This window comes from Phaseolus vulgaris, chromosome 8 (genome assembly GCF_000499845.2).
Source record: "Phaseolus vulgaris cultivar G19833 chromosome 8, P. vulgaris v2.0, whole genome shotgun sequence".
In the NCBI taxonomy this organism is placed as follows: Eukaryota; Viridiplantae; Streptophyta; class Magnoliopsida; order Fabales; family Fabaceae; genus Phaseolus; species Phaseolus vulgaris.
The window spans coordinates 11,868,838-11,886,602 of record NC_023752.2 but is presented as its reverse complement, the minus strand read 5'-3'; the positions used below and the strand labels follow the sequence as shown (position 1 = coordinate 11,886,602).

The 17,765-nt window shown below is 32.1% G+C and overlaps 2 protein-coding genes across 3 annotated transcripts; one reads left to right on the top strand and one right to left on the bottom strand.

The window, feature by feature from the left end:
* The first annotated feature begins 25 nt into the window (after positions 1–25).
* LOC137825491 (transcription factor DIVARICATA) lies at positions 26–2,656 on the top strand. 2 transcript variants are annotated; one of them, XM_068631161.1, is made up of 3 exons: positions 103–690; positions 780–1,211; positions 1,720–2,656. In XM_068631161.1, the coding sequence occupies exons 2-3, from the start codon at positions 787–789 to the stop codon at positions 2,153–2,155; spliced, it is 861 nt and encodes a 286-aa protein (XP_068487262.1). In that variant the 5' UTR covers positions 103–690; positions 780–786; the 3' UTR covers positions 2,156–2,656. The 2 variants fall into 2 exon arrangements, with proteins under 2 accessions (XP_068487261.1, XP_068487262.1); XM_068631160.1 differs by having other exon boundaries at positions 26–1,211.
* Positions 2,657–11,446: 8,790 nt separating this feature from the next.
* LOC137824239 (sulfoquinovosyl transferase SQD2-like) lies at positions 11,447–17,251 on the bottom strand. Its single transcript, XM_068629779.1, has 11 exons — positions 16,570–17,251; positions 15,517–15,583; positions 15,269–15,339; positions 14,502–14,619; positions 14,313–14,386; positions 13,103–13,158; positions 12,941–13,024; positions 12,718–12,805; positions 12,551–12,628; positions 12,331–12,387; positions 11,447–12,172 (listed from the first exon to the last, which is right to left on the bottom strand). The coding sequence occupies exons 1-11, from the start codon at positions 16,899–16,901 to the stop codon at positions 11,683–11,685; spliced, it is 1,515 nt and encodes a 504-aa protein (XP_068485880.1). The 5' UTR covers positions 16,902–17,251; the 3' UTR covers positions 11,447–11,682.
* Positions 17,252–17,765: the final 514 nt, after the last annotated feature.

Sequence of the window (17,765 nt, the reverse complement as noted above, 5' to 3'; positions counted from 1 at the left end):
AGTGTTTTAAACTTAGAGAAAAAATAGCAGAAGCAAAAGATGAACAGTGTGGGGCATGGACTCCTAACGATGCTCTCATTTCTCCTTTGTGAATGTGTTGATGAGTTGACAAGGACACCTTCATCATCTCACCCCAAACCAAAGATTGTTAGTGAGTCACTGTCACCTTATTAGTCTCACTCTCAGCCCCCACAAACATCCTCTGCACCAATCACAACTCAACCCCTTTGACTATCTCTCTCCTCTTCTCTGTTCCAGAGATCGCTGTCCTTCAATCACTTCACACATCTGACACATTTCTCTTCACTCATTGTACCACTCTCACACCCACTTCTATTCCTCTTCAAATCTCTCTAGCTTTTTGCTTTTTCCCAGTTGCCCCCTCTTTACTGTTTTTGGTTCTATCAAAGATTCTACCACTGACAGTCCAATACTACTTAGATACGTGTATCTTCTATACTCTTCATAGCCCTACCAATTATTGACTGTCACTCTATAATTTTGATATGGGTTTAGCCTTTTCTTTTCTCCTTTCGTTGTTATGGTGACTGTCTCATCTTCTCCTAGATCTGAAGAGTTTCTTACGGGTTTATGCTTTGCCCCTCATTGATTCTCTTCAGTTTTGGAAACAAAGTCTCTTTGGATTCCTTTGTCCAATATAGGCTCCTATCCTGTGCATTCCTATCTCGGGTATCTCTCTCTCTTTGAACTTTTCTAAGAGAGAGAGAGTTGATTTCAAAATTTATTGTTTTGACCTGCTTGCTATGTTCAATTGTTAGTGAGATCATGCATAGGGCAATTGAAGCACTGTCTCCAGCCTCCTATCTCCAAAATTCAAACTGGTTGTTCCAGGAAAGCAAGGGAGGAGGATGGACTGCAGAAGAGAACAAGCTGTTTGAGAATGCTTTGGCTTACTATGATAAGGATACCCCAGATAGATGGATGAGGGTGGCAGCCATGATTCCAGGGAAAACTGTTGGTGATGTGATCCAACAGTACAGAGAGCTTGAGGAAGATGTGAGTGTCATTGAAGCAGGTTTGATTCCAGTTCCTGGCTATACTACCAGTTCTTTCACATTGGAGTGGGTTAACAGTCAAAGCTATGACGAATTCAAGCAGTTTTGTAGTGTTGGAGGGAAAAGGGGTGCGTCCACTAGGCCATCTGAGCAGGAAAGGAAGAAAGGAGTGCCATGGACTGAAGAAGAGCACAGGTAATTAACTCCATCTCATCACCTTCTTTTGGTGTGTGTTATGCCTTCAGCAGAGATCCCAATTTAGATCAATGTTCTAATTTATGGTTGATTCGAATAATCAAGAATCATTGGTTAGCTAGGATGCTAAAAAGCATTCTGTTTAAGTCATTTTTTATTATGCTACTGCGATTTTGTTGTCAATATCAAGATTTTTTTAGGTTTTTTGGACTACAATTATGGTCACATCAGATGCATTCATCTGTTCTTTCCTATCAACTGCATTTATCTGTAAATACTATTAAGAATTGTAACAAAACTGTAACTACAAAGCCTTGTTGGTTAGTTTAGGATGTTTGATTTATGTATTTGGTTGGTTGAGTGTTTATAAATATGTGCCTGATTTTTATGTTATTTTTACTTTGGAAAATGTTTTTCTTGTTGGTTCCTTGCATTTGCATATCTGCTTAAGTTCAGAGTTTTTGCTATTTGCCTGTTCTGAAGTCTTTGGTTATAAAAAAAACCACAGGCAATTTCTGCTGGGTCTGAAGAAGTATGGTAAAGGGGATTGGAGAAACATCTCTAGGAACTTTGTGACCACAAGGACACCTACCCAGGTTGCAAGTCATGCTCAGAAATACTTCCTCAGGCAGCTTACAGGAGGGAAGGACAAGAGGAGATCCAGTATCCATGACATCACAATGGTCAATCTCCAAGAAACAAAATCTCCTTCATCAGACACTACCAGGCCTTCTTCACCACTACAGAATCAGAAACTGTGTAGCATGGTTAAGCAGGAATATGATTGGAAATTGCCATGTAATGACATGCCTTTTGTTTTCAATTCAACAAATGGAAATATGTTCATGGCAGCACCACTGCATGGGATTTCTTCATATGAATCTAGACCACAGGAGCTTAATATACTTAGACAATCTCCATGGATGCCAGTTTTCACCTTGTGATACTGGTGTGCAAATGCAATTGATGCAACGTCAATGATCTGTGCATCTCATTCAGGGTTTAGAGTTTTGAAGGTACAAAAAGTTTGAACCCTTTTCAGCGATGTTGGACTGTTTCATAGATGGTTTGTGTGAATATGTTGAGGAGGGACTCGAGTTAGTCCTTAGTAACTAGAATGTATGTAGAGATTAGTTCGAATCTTGGTCTGATATTAAGGTTGTCTGGAACTAGTCCGTCTGAGGAGTTAAGTTTGGTGATGTGTAATATGATGTTCAGATTACATATTTGGTAATTTGATTGTAGTTAGATGGAAAGTTTGAGTGAGCTTTCATCTGATGTTCATCTTCCCATATAGGCAAGAGTTCTCTGCAGATTGCCCTGAGGAAGAGTAGTTATCTCTTACCTTTTTGAAAGATGCTTCAAATAAATATTCAGTTCCAAGTTTACATAAAGAAATAAATAAAAGCATCAATCATGTTGATGCACTAGTGGTGTAATATAAAGCAATTTGGACTGTTAATTTTTATTAGCTTAACAGGGTTGTATTTAAAGCCATAAAGTATGATTATACCATAACTTTTTCAAATGTGGTGAGGAATTGGACAGAAGTTTGGTCCTCGTGTACAAAAAAAAATGTGATCAATCATAAAGCATTTGATATGAAACATAATGTCTTGGAACCATTAGTTCCACAACTTGGTGGACATTAAGATCTAAGGTGAAAGTCCACAATTGTGCAATAGTTTATTGTTGAATGTGCTTCCCTTAATTAAAGTCCACGAGTTACTTTTGATTATATATATGTTCATATTGTTGACAATTGGTGTATTGATCTTACGTGGAGAATGAATATTGATTGTGAAGGTTGAAGAAGAATTGTAGTGGGCAGAGTTAATTATCATAGGGAGGAATTGTTCACTCACATGCTTTCTTTTTAGGCAAGTGGAAGCAGTTCATTTGAGCACTAGGCCATGTCATCATATGCTTGCTCCAGAATTGCTGACTCACGCTGCATTTCTTCAAAGTGATACATAATGTATTCATTTGCTTTTCATGATTCCATGGAAGAAAAGTTCGTTCAAGCTACTTTTCTCTCAGATATATAAATCTGCACTTGCTTTCAAATTTTAAGTTAATATCAATACATTAACCTCTTCAAAAGTGTTTCTCAAAATAAAACTTTTTGTTAGCTAATAATCTACATTAAAATAAAATAAAGATATTTCATTATATATAACTGAGTGCCTAAGATTAAAAATAGCTTTGATATCATATTACAAAGTGAACTTTAAGCCTAACTCAACTTCATAAAACAGCTCATAAAATAAGATTTACACTCATTTATATATAATGAAATATTCGAATCTCTACTCGAGAAAAATGACACAGAAGATTTGTTTGTACAACTGGTAAAATAATAGCAGAAATAAGTTGACTATTGATGTCATATGAGATGTCATATGAGTGTATGAGAGTCCAGGCCAAACGGACTTTGTGACTGAATCTTGACCATTGATGAAAGCAAAGGCCACAAGTTTGAGCATCAAATGCTTCTTTCTCCTCACTTTTCACCTGGTTGTGTTTCTGAGCATCTAATTTTTCTTTTTATTCTTGCTTCTTGTCTCTTTGGGCATCGTGATCTTATTTTACTTAATATAATCTTCAATGCATGATTATGTTTTGGTATTTGCCACTTAGCTTTGACTTGTTTCTTCCCCATTAATCAATACTTAATTCATTACAAAACAAACTATGGGATCATGTTCTTACTCAAATTCCAAATCCCAATCTCTTTATCTTGGAACCTTATGCCTTTCTATGGAGGATTCTGTTATTGTGGGTTAGGAACAGCTTTATATTTGTACTTTAGGACCAAATTTATATGCTAAGATTTTATAAAAAAATAAATAAATTGATCCATGCAAATTGTAGTTAAGCTTGTAGGATATGTTGGAAAAAAGAACTTTTTTATAAGCATTGTTTAAAAGAAAAGTAATAAGAAAAATTAAAGTCCCTTTTTTCAGTTAAAATTAACTTATAATATGAGATAACTTTAATTTATTTGGAGAATTACATTTTTATTTTCTTTTTCTCTTAAAAAAAGTTTCTTCAAATATATCCATAATTCTTTGAATTCTTTTTATGTTACGCTTGATATTGTTTTGTTTAATAATTGAAAAGTATTGTACAAGGTGGATTCAGGCAACTAAAGGTAATAATTAGAGTATGAAATTGAAACTACATTATTTATGGAATATTCAGATTTTATAGTGTGTTTCAACGATACTTTTAAGAGGATTTGAAATCTTTTATAGTAAAATATGTTGTTTGGATAAAACTTTTTAAAAAGTTAAAATTTTATAATTTTATTAGAATGATTGGATTACTTAAAATTAGATAGAAAAATTTAAATTTTATAAAAAAAATAAGAATTTATATTGTCTAATTTATATTTTGTAATGATTTTCTTTATAACTTGATTTTGATTAGGATATCATCAACCTAAATAAGATTCAGAGATTATCGAGATAATTACTTTTTAGTTATTGTTCACTAGAATTTTCATGTTAATAAGAGTTCTATCGTGATTTACAGGAGTTTTTTATTTTTATTATTGTACATGTTATTTTTATATAATATTAGATAGAGTTTTTTTTTGCCAAAAAGAAACTATTTTTATGTGAAGTGATTTTTTTTTCAAGTGAGATATGCGATGATGGTTTTTTTATTGATGTGTGATTATTTTTTTCTCGGCCTTTGTAGTAATAATTTTTTTCATCATTGATACAAATTGTATTTTTTTTTATAGTTTGTTAGTATTTTATTTATACTAAGTGAGAAGATTTTCCGTCAACATTAATTAAGATTTTTTTACCAATGTCAACTAGTTCAGCCAATATTAATAAAAAAAACAACTAAAACCTTTCGTCATCAACATTATAATAGTAATTTTTATCTATGTTAGCTTAAATAAATGTTATTGACATCAAATATAACGTCAATTAAGAAAAGTTTTGCAAATCGGTTGAAGTATTTTTAATAAATTTTGATAAAAAAATAATACCAACTAAAATCATTGAAAATTTTTCAAGCATTTCTTATATAATTCATCACTTAGATAGCTAATGAGTGTAGTGACATAATCTGGGTTTGTTTTAACATCGTTTGAGTTTATCTTCATAGTGAGTGTTTGGTTCATTAACTTTTATCAGTGTCCAAACATGGTCTTAGCTGGAGATCTTGTGACCCAACATTAGGGTTTGACATGACCTAATGCATAATATGTATGCTGTGGAATGTGTGTCATTCTCTCCTTCTAAAGTTATTTAGTATATAATAATTCGAGATATGTGATAATGAATTTTTTTATTATGTTGACTATAATTAATATTGGTTTGCTTTATAGAGTGATAACTATATTCTTTATTGAAAGAAATATTATTTTATTTAAAAGTATATATTCATTCTAATTTATATATCATATTCTTGTATAAAAATAATTTTTTTAACAAAACATCTCTTTTTTAATTTTTTAAAACATATAAAAATGATTTATTAATAGAGGTTCAACCTTGTCAACACAAATTTATTAAGTGGTTAGTTCAATCAAAGTGGGTTGGATGGACTATTTTAACATCTCTAATAATAATATTTATTATGTTTGTGCTTACTTTAAATTTTCATTTTTTAAATTAAAATAAGTAGATTTCTTTTTTGTTTACCCTTACTCATTTTAAAGATATTTTATTTTTTACTTTTTTTTTAAATCTTAAATTTAGTAGATAATATGTTAAAAAAAACATCTCTAAATGTGTAGTCTCTTTTATCATTGAGTATTAAGTGAATAATATTAAAGTGACAAATGATGTGTCATTTCACGTATTTGATAACAAAGTTTCCGAATGATAGTTGGATAAATAACTTAATGGACCAAATTCAATTTTAAAAATATTTTTTTAATTTCATATATATATTACTTAACATTCTACATTTTCCAAGAACTAAACCAAGGGTTTAAAGACATAAAAGTGGTGCAAAAACTCGTGCTAAATATATAACAAGTGAGTATAATTAAAAATTGATATTATATTTTTTATTTTTCAATCATTAACTATTGATCATGATTTACCAAAAGCTAAACGATATTGAAAATTTCATATTGAGACCACATAAACTTTTTCATTCGCAGTGTTAAATTAGAATTGATGTTAACAATCATTTTCAACTAAAAAAGTTGATCTTATAGCCATGATGCGTGGCAAAAAGTATATATTTTTTGACTGCCATTAAAAAATGATTAAGCCAATATTTTATCCATCTACATTGAGTAAATAACAAAGAGTGAGTAACATGCTTAAAGAAAAGTTCTCAGATATATATAACATTGTGGCTTTTCATCTTTGGTTATATTTCCCAAAATCATAGAATTTGGACGGTTCAAAAAATAGATAAAAAATTAATAAAAAGAAATAGAAAGAATTATTTATTTGTTGGTGCTTTTGTTATTGGTGTTAGTAATTGTAGGCACTAAAACTGTTGTTGCTTTTGCAACCTTTGTTAAAGGCACAGTACTCGTCACTCTGCTTCCACCTACAATTTTGGTCCCACCCACTCAAACCAAAAACTTATGAAGCAATAATAATGCAACCCAAAAAGTTTCTCCATTATAAATTATCACAAAATTCCTTCTTTAAGAGTTATTCACGACTTATAAGACATGATTTTATTTCTTCATCTCATACACTGATATGAGATAAAAAAAAAATAAGATTAAAATCTTGATACATAATAATAATAATAATAAAATTTAAAATATATATTTTATCAATAATTAAATAACATTTAAATGAAATAAATCTCTTAAAAATAATATGAGACAGGAAAAATCACAAAATTAAATTAAGATATCTAATAATATCTCAGAATAAATATGTTGTAAATAATGAAGTTAACTAACACTCTTGAGTTGATTAAATTTTAATTTTTTTAATTTTTTATTTTTTTTATAAAATTGGTTTATGTTTCATATCTCCAACCTAATCTCGTTTAGAACTTGAAATAAAGAACAATTTATATACATATTTCTCTTTTAATTTATCAAAACATTTTTGTAAAAATAAAACTGTGACGGAACTTTATATTTCAAAACGAATAATATCTTGGATATGGTAATTGACTCTAGTGATTTTATATCAACAAATTTGAAGTCGAAACATTGACTAATATTAAAAAAGTGTGGTTGATGGGATTGTCTAACATGAAAGCCACTCTAATAAGGAAGAAAACAGTCTTATTGAGGAGACATTTCTTGTAAACTATGATGCATAAAAGAAAAAAGAACTATAATAATGCACTAGGGTTTTTTTTATTGACAAAGTGATCTTTGGTTGGGGAACACCATGACATGCTAAAAGCTGGTGGTATGAGTTGTTCTCTGTTTTATTTGCGTAGGCAATATGATTATATGCTTGGAATTCCTTTTATGTCTTCCTTTTCATGGTGCAATACCTTCATTCAAATTACACTATGTCACTATTATTAAAGGACTTAACTATTCTATGACCAACTTTCCTAGGGTTTATTAACAAGAAGAAAACACTTGAAGGACCATTCTGAATTATTATAACACCAGTCAAAGTTATTCACACGGTTGCTAAAATTTTGGTCACTAATCTCCAACTACAATAATTTTAGTTTACTACCATTAAAGATTTCTCCTTAATTTTTGTGTGTAAACATCTTGAGTTTCTCCTTCCAACAATTTTAAAAGAAGTTTTAGTAAAGCTCACTCATCTACTTCTGATGGAGAAGAACCATGATACATGCAAGTGTTACTGATAAATCATTATTCTCAGCAGAACATTTTTAATTGGAAGCTTAGATTTATGACCTTGATTTGAAATGTTTTCATTAGACTGGTTTGAAAGAGCTTAGTATGAAGGGCAACAAAATTGAGATTAGAAAAATAAAATAAAATAAAGAAACTAATGCTGTTTCATGTCAAAACTCTCTAACAATTGAAACCAAACTTTAAGTCCATATGAAGTGTTAAAATAATAACGTATAATTAGGCATATCTTCCTTAATAAATAACTATCTTATGAATTTGAGAAGGTTAACAATACAATTAATATTTTAAATGTACTACTTTATGAAATTTTGATAAATTTCTCCATAATTTTAAAAAATAAAAATAACTTATTTACATGTTAAAAAATAAAATATAAAAAAATTATATCGGTGAAATTCTATAAATTAGATTATATTTAAGTTAATTATTTTTTTTAACTTATGAAGAAACTCATTTGAGATAATTTTAATTTTCAGATAAATTCATTTTATTTTATTCTTCTCTAAAAGTCTTTATGAAGAAATTTTTTTAAAGATGTCATGTGTCTCTCTTCGTTTTCATTACATAAACATATTTAGTCGCTTTCCATTTATGCTTTTTTTTCATTTTTGTATTTTTTTAAAAATTAGAAATTTAATCGAGTTACTAAATTTTATCTAAAAAATGATTTTGTAATAAACATTTTTTTTATAAACGTTATTGTACAAAAGGATGAAGGGAAACGGATAAACAATTTATTTTTTTTGTCTTGGTTGGTTCAAAGTCTTCCTTGCACTTCTTGGACTAGTTTAACTTATTTCCTTAGTTTTTACTCATCCACTCCACTCAAGCTCTACTTTCTTCGTAGGCTTTCGGTTGGGATGACACCTGCAAAAAAATGTTCCGACGCTCAACTATATTCTTGACAAATAATGACATATTTTTTTTCTCAAAACTTGTAACTATTTATATACTTATTACGAATCTGTTATTATTGGACTGAATTAACATTTGAATAACGATTAATAACGTATTATCTAATTATTTTTTGTACAGTTCAGGCTTGTTAATTTTCTTCTCGTCTTGATGCATTTTAAATATGTCGATCAATCAGACTTATAAAATTCGTCCGATTCTGACCGACACAATAAATATTTAGAAATTAAACTCATAATTTCATATTTAAAATACTAGATTATTTATCACTTATATCGCATCTATTAACCACATTTACTATAATAATATGATATTCTATTAAATTGATTCAGAATGTGCTGTTCTGTTAATCAATAAAAATATTTACGATTGCTACTTGTAGAAAGATTCCTTACTATACAAACTGGTGCTATTTCTATATGAATAGTTGGAGAAAGAGAGATATTCCATGTCTATTCACATTTAAAAAAAGTAAAGATAAACTAAAGAAGTAGATAGAATATAGAAGTTAACCAAATAATGAGAGTGTAAAAGGGAAGTTAAATAAAGAAATGTAAAAAAATATTATGATTACTTTATAGTAATCAAGTGTGTACACAAAAGGTGAAATGAAAGTAAAACTTAAGTCCTGAATGAGTAATATCACCATATTCTTTGCACGTGAATTGCTTGACGCCAGAAAAGTGTAACTAATAATTTACATTTTGACTCAATATATGAGTGATTGTAATAATTATATGGAATGTGATTATAGTTGATGAGGATCATTTACTTATCAAAAGAGTGATCCCATTATGACAGTGAAAAGATGCTAACTTTCTTCATGCATTTTTGAATTTTTGCACTTTTAAAGGAAAGCAAGGGAGACAGAATAAATGGCTGTTCTCTTTTCTCTCTCCCTATTTTACCATGAAAAGGGAAAGTATTGAAAATATCAAAAAGCATAAAAACTCTATAATTTTATTTAAGAGAAGAAGGTGAGTAAAAAAAAAGGCAAAGAAGTAACATAGCAAGTTTTGATGGCTTTCTTGTGTTTTTGTTCCATTGTTCTCTGTTTGTTAGGTCTGTGCCATTCTTTAGCCAGTGAGTCTCTTCATTCTTTTTCGGTTCTTACCTTCATAAAATTTTGGACACTTTTCATTTTATTTTGAATGAGTATTTTGAAATATATTTTTATATTTTAGGAGGTGTCTATGTGATTGGACTGGATTTGTTATGATGCTACAAGGGATTTTGCTTCCTGCACCACCACCATGACTTACTGTATCCTACTATTAACTGAAAAAGACTAAATTATCCTTTTTCACTACACGATACCAGTGCTGCTGCCACCACTTCCATTGTTGCTGCTGCTACTCATCACAGTTGCAAAAGAAAAGGGGTAGAAGAGAGAGAGAACGAGTTGCCAAAAAAAGTTTGTTCTAAAAAATTCATTTCAGAAAATTTATTAATAAGATATATATTTTCTAGAAAGTTTGTTCCAAAAAAACTTATTATGTTCTTCATACCTATTAGCAATTCTGTTTACTGTTATGGAAATCCTATTTTAGAAATTCCACAAATCATATTCCAAAAATTCCAAAAAGCGTGTTTTAGAAAATTTTCAGAATGGGTAATCCAAAAATCACTTTAAGAAGGATAAAATGGTCATTTCGAAAATTGTGGGAGTGCAGAAAGAAGAAGCCTGTTAGGAGATTGGTGTTTTAAGAGCATTTGAAGTCCAAAAGGTCGTCTAGGGTGTTTCTTCCTCCACTCCTACATTTTTCTTCCTGCACCTCTACATTCTTCAATATACCCAAATTATCCTTGATTGTTTTGGGTGATTCTAGAATAGGGGATGTTTCAAAAAGAAAAGGTGTTTCTAGAATAAGAAATCTGGAAGACCAAAAGACTATTCTGGAATATTTATTCTGAAACAGTTTTTTGACTTCCAGAATGATAAATCCAGAATTCATAAAGTCATTTTTAAAAGAAGTAAAACAGTCTATTCCGAAAATGATGGGGTGCAGGGAGAAATTTGTTGGGGGTGTAGGATGAAACACCCAAAGCTCCCGTGCCATTTTCTTTCTAACAGTTCAAACTGGTATTTTTTTTTTCTCCATTCTTAATCGTATTATGTCCTAGACAATTTGGGTACAGGAAACTTCTTTGCCTAGGCAAAGGAAATACCACTTGTTTTTATTAGTCTTATTATTGAACAGATTTTGTTGGACAAAAGTGACTACTGCACTTTTATTGAACAGAGATTTGTCCTGTCAATTTCGTGTTGGTCTCTTGGGTAAGTTTTACATTTAAAGGATTACCAAGATTAATCTAATTTTGATTAAAATAATAGCACTAAAAGCACCAATGATCATGCATCAGAGTTCTTTCCCTTGGCCATCCATTATTTTGTGTTTTGTCACCCATACATATTTGTGTTTCACAACGTGAATAAATACTAGTTATATGTTCTTGATTGCACATGTACCTTGTGAAATCAAATATATGATTTTGCCTCTTATGATGATCCTATAATCTAATATGATTTTGCATTCAAATATTTCATTTGATAGAATAGGGCATGAAGGATCAAATCTGTGGCCTTGATCTTGATCCCCTTTATAATGGCAAATAGGGTGCAAGCCACTATAATGTATGTTTCCTTACATTCAAAAAGAGATGAATGCATTAAACTATCAACTACACATTTATCTCAAACAAGTCTTCCGTGAATCCAATGCAAGGAACCAGCCTAAGCTTGGAAGGTGAGGTTGCATTACCTTAGTTGACTTGTGGTGATGGGGAAAACCGTTTTGACAGCCATTGGAAGGGTCTCAACAGTTGAGCCCTTTTCTTGCGCCAGAACCAAATGGCAGCATTGTATTGCTCGTTGCGAATCTTTTGTGTGGCAGCCTTCCAATCATACTTCTCCATCTCTTCACGCGCAGCTTTTGCCATGGTTTCTCTTAACACTTTGTTCTGCAAAAGTGGCCTTAGTTTGCTCAAGCAATCTTCAAGATCTCCAGGATTATACAGATAGCTAGTTTTTCCGTCTTGATCTGCAGGGATAATATCGGGAATACCTCCAGCACGTGCTGCCACCACAGGTATCCCTGAAGACATGGCTTCCAAAACCACAAGACCAAGTGTCTCTGACTCTGAAGGCATGACAAACACATCTCCACTAGCATATGCTTGGGACAGTTCTTCCCCTCCTAACATCCCAGTGAACACTGCAGGCATACCTTCAAACATTTTCTCTAGCTCCTCCCTGGTAGTTAACTCATATTACTAGAAGTTGTCAAAGTCTTTATGTTAACATTGCTTTATCTATAGAGTTAGGGGAGTAAAATATATATCATAAAAGCATGAGATGTGGACAAAAGCACCAAACAGGGTTTTTTTAGAAGGGGTGTCAGAACTAGTCACCTGTATGGTCCATCGCCAACGAAAGCAATTCGGGCATCAGGAAGCCTATCCATAAGCCTGCCAAAAGCAATTAGTCCTCTTTTAGCATTGATACATCAGTAACCAACAATAAGCAGTTTTTGCTGCTCTTAGTTCATATGCTGGATTTTTAAGATTGACTGGAAATTTTGAATGCAAATACTTCTCAAAGTTATGCAAATTTCATAATGATGTTCACTACCTTTTGAGAAAATCTAAACTCTTCTCTACTCCAAGCCGTCCAACATGAACTATCAAGGGTTTCTCCGGTTCACCATCGCTGCATGACAAATGCTTAAGAATAGGATGAAATGCCATCATTAACAAAACTCGAACACAAGTGAAAAAGGAAAAAAGGAAGGTCCAAACCTTAGTCTTAATCGCATTTCATAGGAGCGGTATTGGGGATGGAATTTTTCAGAATCAACACCCTTGTTCCAAAGACGAATCTTGTTAGCTGGATTCCAACACGGGAAAGACTCCGTCAAATTTTTGCAGCATAACAGTAGGCACACCGAGAAATGCATATTTTCAGATGCTATTACCAATTAAGAATAGCTAAAAAGACTAGATAAGGGGGTTTTATGTTCACCTGCTGTGACTCTAGCTGCTAGGAGATCCCCCGCTATGGCAGCAGATGGAACCAGAGTCAGATCAGCTGCTCTGTGAAGAAATTCTACATAAAAAAAATTAATGTTCTGTTTATCAATATTTGAGTCCAAATTAGAAAGAATAAGAAAGAAAGTATACATACTTATGATCAACCACATGGGTTTCACCAACCAGCTAAAGGTATATCTTGGGATGTACCTGGAAACTAAACAAGATCAGCCATAAGTAATATATGATTTAACATAGATCACTTCTGACATCATAGCATCATGTCATATCAGAATAATTATAAGCAAAAGTGACATGTGATAAGTGTAATAATAAATTATTTTATCATATGCATTTGACCTCTGTATTTGTATTCATGCTATAAACTTCATTTTGCTGTTAAAAGTCATTTAAACATTTTTTGGTTATAGAAGTGGTTACTATTTATCAATTTTTTAGAGAAATGGAAGCTTGAAGCCATGGAAGGTTGAAGTCAACTCTAGCCTTTCACCCAACGATCAAAAGCCTCGCCCAGCGAGAGTGTTAACAAGTTCGCTAGGCTACCAATGGCCTCTGCGCCAAGGACAGTTCAGGATCATGGTTTAATATCTTGCATAAGTTGTCCCTTCTTTCTCTGCAGGTACATGATGATTACATGATAATAGGTGCTCAGTTTGATGCTAGAGTTCCATGGCTTGGAGACAGGCCTAGCCACCAGGGTGTAATGCAATGTTGTATGGCTTAATCAACTATGCTTTGGGTTGATTTTAAATATTGGAAAATGATTTAGAACTTGGTCCTTGTTGATAAAAAGTATTTAGAACTTGGTCCTCAAGACTATGCAGCTTAGGGGTATAATATTAGACATACATACTATATTATCTCTGAGGCATTTTATAACACTTGATCCTCATGCAAACTTTGTGTAAAAAGAATTAAAGAATTGGTATTTTTGCATTAAAATTTAGAACTCGCCTTTTAGGAATTAGGGCTAATGAACTTGTTGTGTGAATGTTGGGTCATGTTGGAGATGTATTGGTTAGAGAAAGTGTATTGAGATGACTTCATGAGATCCAACCCCGTGAATATTTATCCTAGGCAGGTTATATAATTTAAAGTTCGGTTGTTTTGAATGCTTTTAATTTATAATTACCTCACCATCTAATTCTAATGAATATCTCTAGTTAAGTCTTTTGTAAAAGAACTAGTAAAATTGCACAATTGGTTAAACACACGCAAATCTATTGGGAAACTATACTTGGACTTTCTAGTAATACTACTTGATAAACTTGTCAAATAGTTAACAACATGAAAACTAAAATGGTAAATATATTCAGAAAATCTGTAAATTGAATAGAACTCACACAGGTACATGGGTGTGGTAGGACATGACAATAGGAACACACAGTAGTTTTGCAATGATAAGAGCTCCAAAAACCTGAAATTAAGCCAGCATTAGATACGTAATGTGGCAAATAAGTCTTTACACTACACAATCCATAATAACCCCAAAAAATTTAACAAATGAAAATATAGAGGAATTGCAGACCAACCATTATGCCTGGCGACGATGCATGAATTATGTCAGGCTTAAACCGGGCTACCTCTGAAATTATTCTTGGACTAAGTGCCAAGGAGAGAGGTACCTTCTGATACAAAGGGCAGGGAAAGCTGCATTTCTCATTGTGTTTTGGTATAAATGCAAACTGTTAGTATAAAAAACATGGTCGTGCTAGTAATTGGAAAAAGTGTTGATTGTGTAAAAAGACCAATAAAATCTTGCAAACATAGAAATTACAACGGTTATAAACATAAATTTCATATGCTTCTTTTTCTCTTCTTCTACATAGAAAATCTCGTAATTACATTAGGATATTTATGATTCTTGTGATTATATATTAACTCTATAATAGAGCCTCCACTGTGTAATTCAAGCACAGATATTTCCTCATGCGTATCCACAATGGTAATCATATCCTTAGAGAGCATCTCAATCAATAAAACTAGGAAGGAATGATAGTAGAAAATGTCAAAATGTCTTCACATTCTAAATCGGATATCAAAATATTAAAAATCCTAAAGCAATGATACTAGAGAAATTTAAGAGTGAGTGCACAAATATATAACAGCAGAATATGAGGCAGGGGAATGACAGTTGACAAAAATATGCAACGAATAAAATTAAGAAAAAATAGATAACCTCACGACAGAAAGATAAAAAAATTGTGATTTAAAACAAAAAAAATTAGTATTACAAGTAGAAAAAAGGGTTGAGAAAGTGAAAAATGAGCTAAGAAACTAAGAGATCAGTGTTAGCAACCTCCAAGATCCAATTAATTTGGCTCCATGAAATTCCTGGGGCACTCCCTCATGTGTTGTCACAACCATCACCTATAACAGACAAATAAACATAACTAGTTAGCATGTGATGTAAAAGAAAAAAAAATACAGGAAAAATGTGTAAGCACTATGACTGTAATGCGCAGAAGCTATCTAATCTAAATTTTGAGTTTTCTGGATAATGTAAATAAACATGTGCAACATAGAAACATAAGTATAAAAAGTTACCTCATCCCCCATTTCACGAAGGCATCTGATGAAGTTTTGAAACCGGTTTTTGTATCCTGAGACATATCTGCAAAATAGACATAATTTTAAAAACATATTTTTCCTGAATTCGTATGCTGCTGATACCACACATCTTCTGAAGAATGAATAATGCATAGTATAGTTCAAACCCATTTGGAGTGCAATGAAGAGAGAAGCTAGAACCTTCGTAGAGCAATTGCTCATCTAAGTTCCCACAGTTAATGTCTAGGTACATACATGTTTGCATATACTAAACACTATTTTACACCAAGTATTCGGAAATCTAAGATGCAGCACGATAAAATTGCTAACATCAAACTTTTCTGATTGTTAAACTACGCTAATCGAATAGACATTGGAAAAAGACAAACACAGAATCACCTCAATTAATTTGACGCAATCTTAATTCCAACAGAACATCATTTAAATCCAACTTCATAACAGAATATGCAACACAATGGCTGAGTACAGTAGCAATAGCATGTTAAAAGACAAAAAAACTGAAAAACTGTTTCTGTATTCTTTGAACAACTAGTTATAGTATGTATTATCAACACATTACCCCACATATAAACTCAGATTAACCAAATGTGGAACTTTGACATCATAAAAAGCTATGACTAGTGTTTTAAATTGTGATACAATCCCAGTTACATTGTGATTAGCGATATTGCAAAAAATTGTGGAGAAATACAACTGATGCAATTGCAGAGACCTCAAAAAAACACTTCAACATTACGGCAAAAAATGCAGTTGCAAGCTCCGACTTAAAAACCTTGCCCATGTCACTTGACATAAAACTACACACTAACTCAGTCAATTCATCAAATGCCACAAAGTCAACTCTAAAGCCATACCAACAAGTTGATTCCTTGAGCGCAGCATGACACTTGCCCTGTTATTACGGTTCTTAAGTTGCAAAACAACCAAGGCAAAAGGCAACAAGGTCTATCAAACACCCCACATTCAATGAAGCATTGGACACTAAGCACAACCAAGAGCAAATCAAAAGCAGCAACAAAGGGGACTCACGCAAAGGGAGAAGGTTCAACAAAGAGAGCGATTCTCCGAGGTCTTGAATTGCCCTCATTCTCGGAGCCAAGCAAAGCACCCTCGTTCTCCCCTTCTCCAAGAGAATCAACCTCTGCCGTGATGATGTTTCCAGCCTCAAGCACAAAACTTTTTCTACCCCCAGTAGCTTTCAACCCCTGAAAAGAGCACAACCGTGCGCCTATACAAGAAAGAGTGATGGGTTTTAATTCTGCGGACTTAAAACGTTGAAATCTAGTAGGGTGTGGAGAAGACGATGAGGAACAAAAGGGTGGAGAAAACGAGGGATTTATAGTGATTGCAGTGGCTCTCATGGTTGTAAAGATGCTATCTGATGAATGAGTTGGGATAGAATAGTATCCAACTAAAGTGGTTGTGTGGGAAGAGAGAATAATCCAAGGAAGTTGGAAAGGAATCTAAGGATCACTTTTTTGTCTATAGGACAAATTATTTTTCTCCACCTTCTGAGAAACAGTTCACTGCCCAGTGAAAAAGTTATGAACAGGGTTCTGTTTCTCCCTCCTAATGGGGTGGTGGCGCTTACAGAGGACCTTATTTTGTGTGCAGAATTGTTAGAACCAGTTGATATAGTGTCCATTTAGCATTGTATTCTTGGATTAACTGGGTTAGGATAAGGTTTCTCCGATTTGAAAAACCGTTTCATGATGTTAAAATGAAGGATCTTACATTTATAACTCACTTTTTTTTTTTAATAGTTACTTTACAATTTCTAATACTATTATTTTTTTATATTTCTTTTAAAACTATCACATCAAAAATTATATCAAATAGTATTTTCCTTTTAAAATACGGAATACTATTGATTTAATGTTTTTTTGGTAAATTAATGTTTTATAATATATTTATTGTATTTTTCTTGATCTTAGACAACTGTAACTTCTTTTTTACCAATTTTTTATAATTTTCAAAATTCGCATTTACACTATTTTTTTATGTTTTCCCTTTTTAGTGGGTAGATTAACCTATAAAGTTACATACCACTCTTATGTTACATTATCCTTTGAACAACTCCAAAGTGTTTTTTAATAAAAATAAATTCACTAGAGATTCTTTCTCTAACATACTTCTAAGGCACATTTACTCTTTCATGAAATGTTTACCCAAATCAAGAGTAAGTAAATTAGACATGAGCCACATAAATGAGGACTATGTACTTT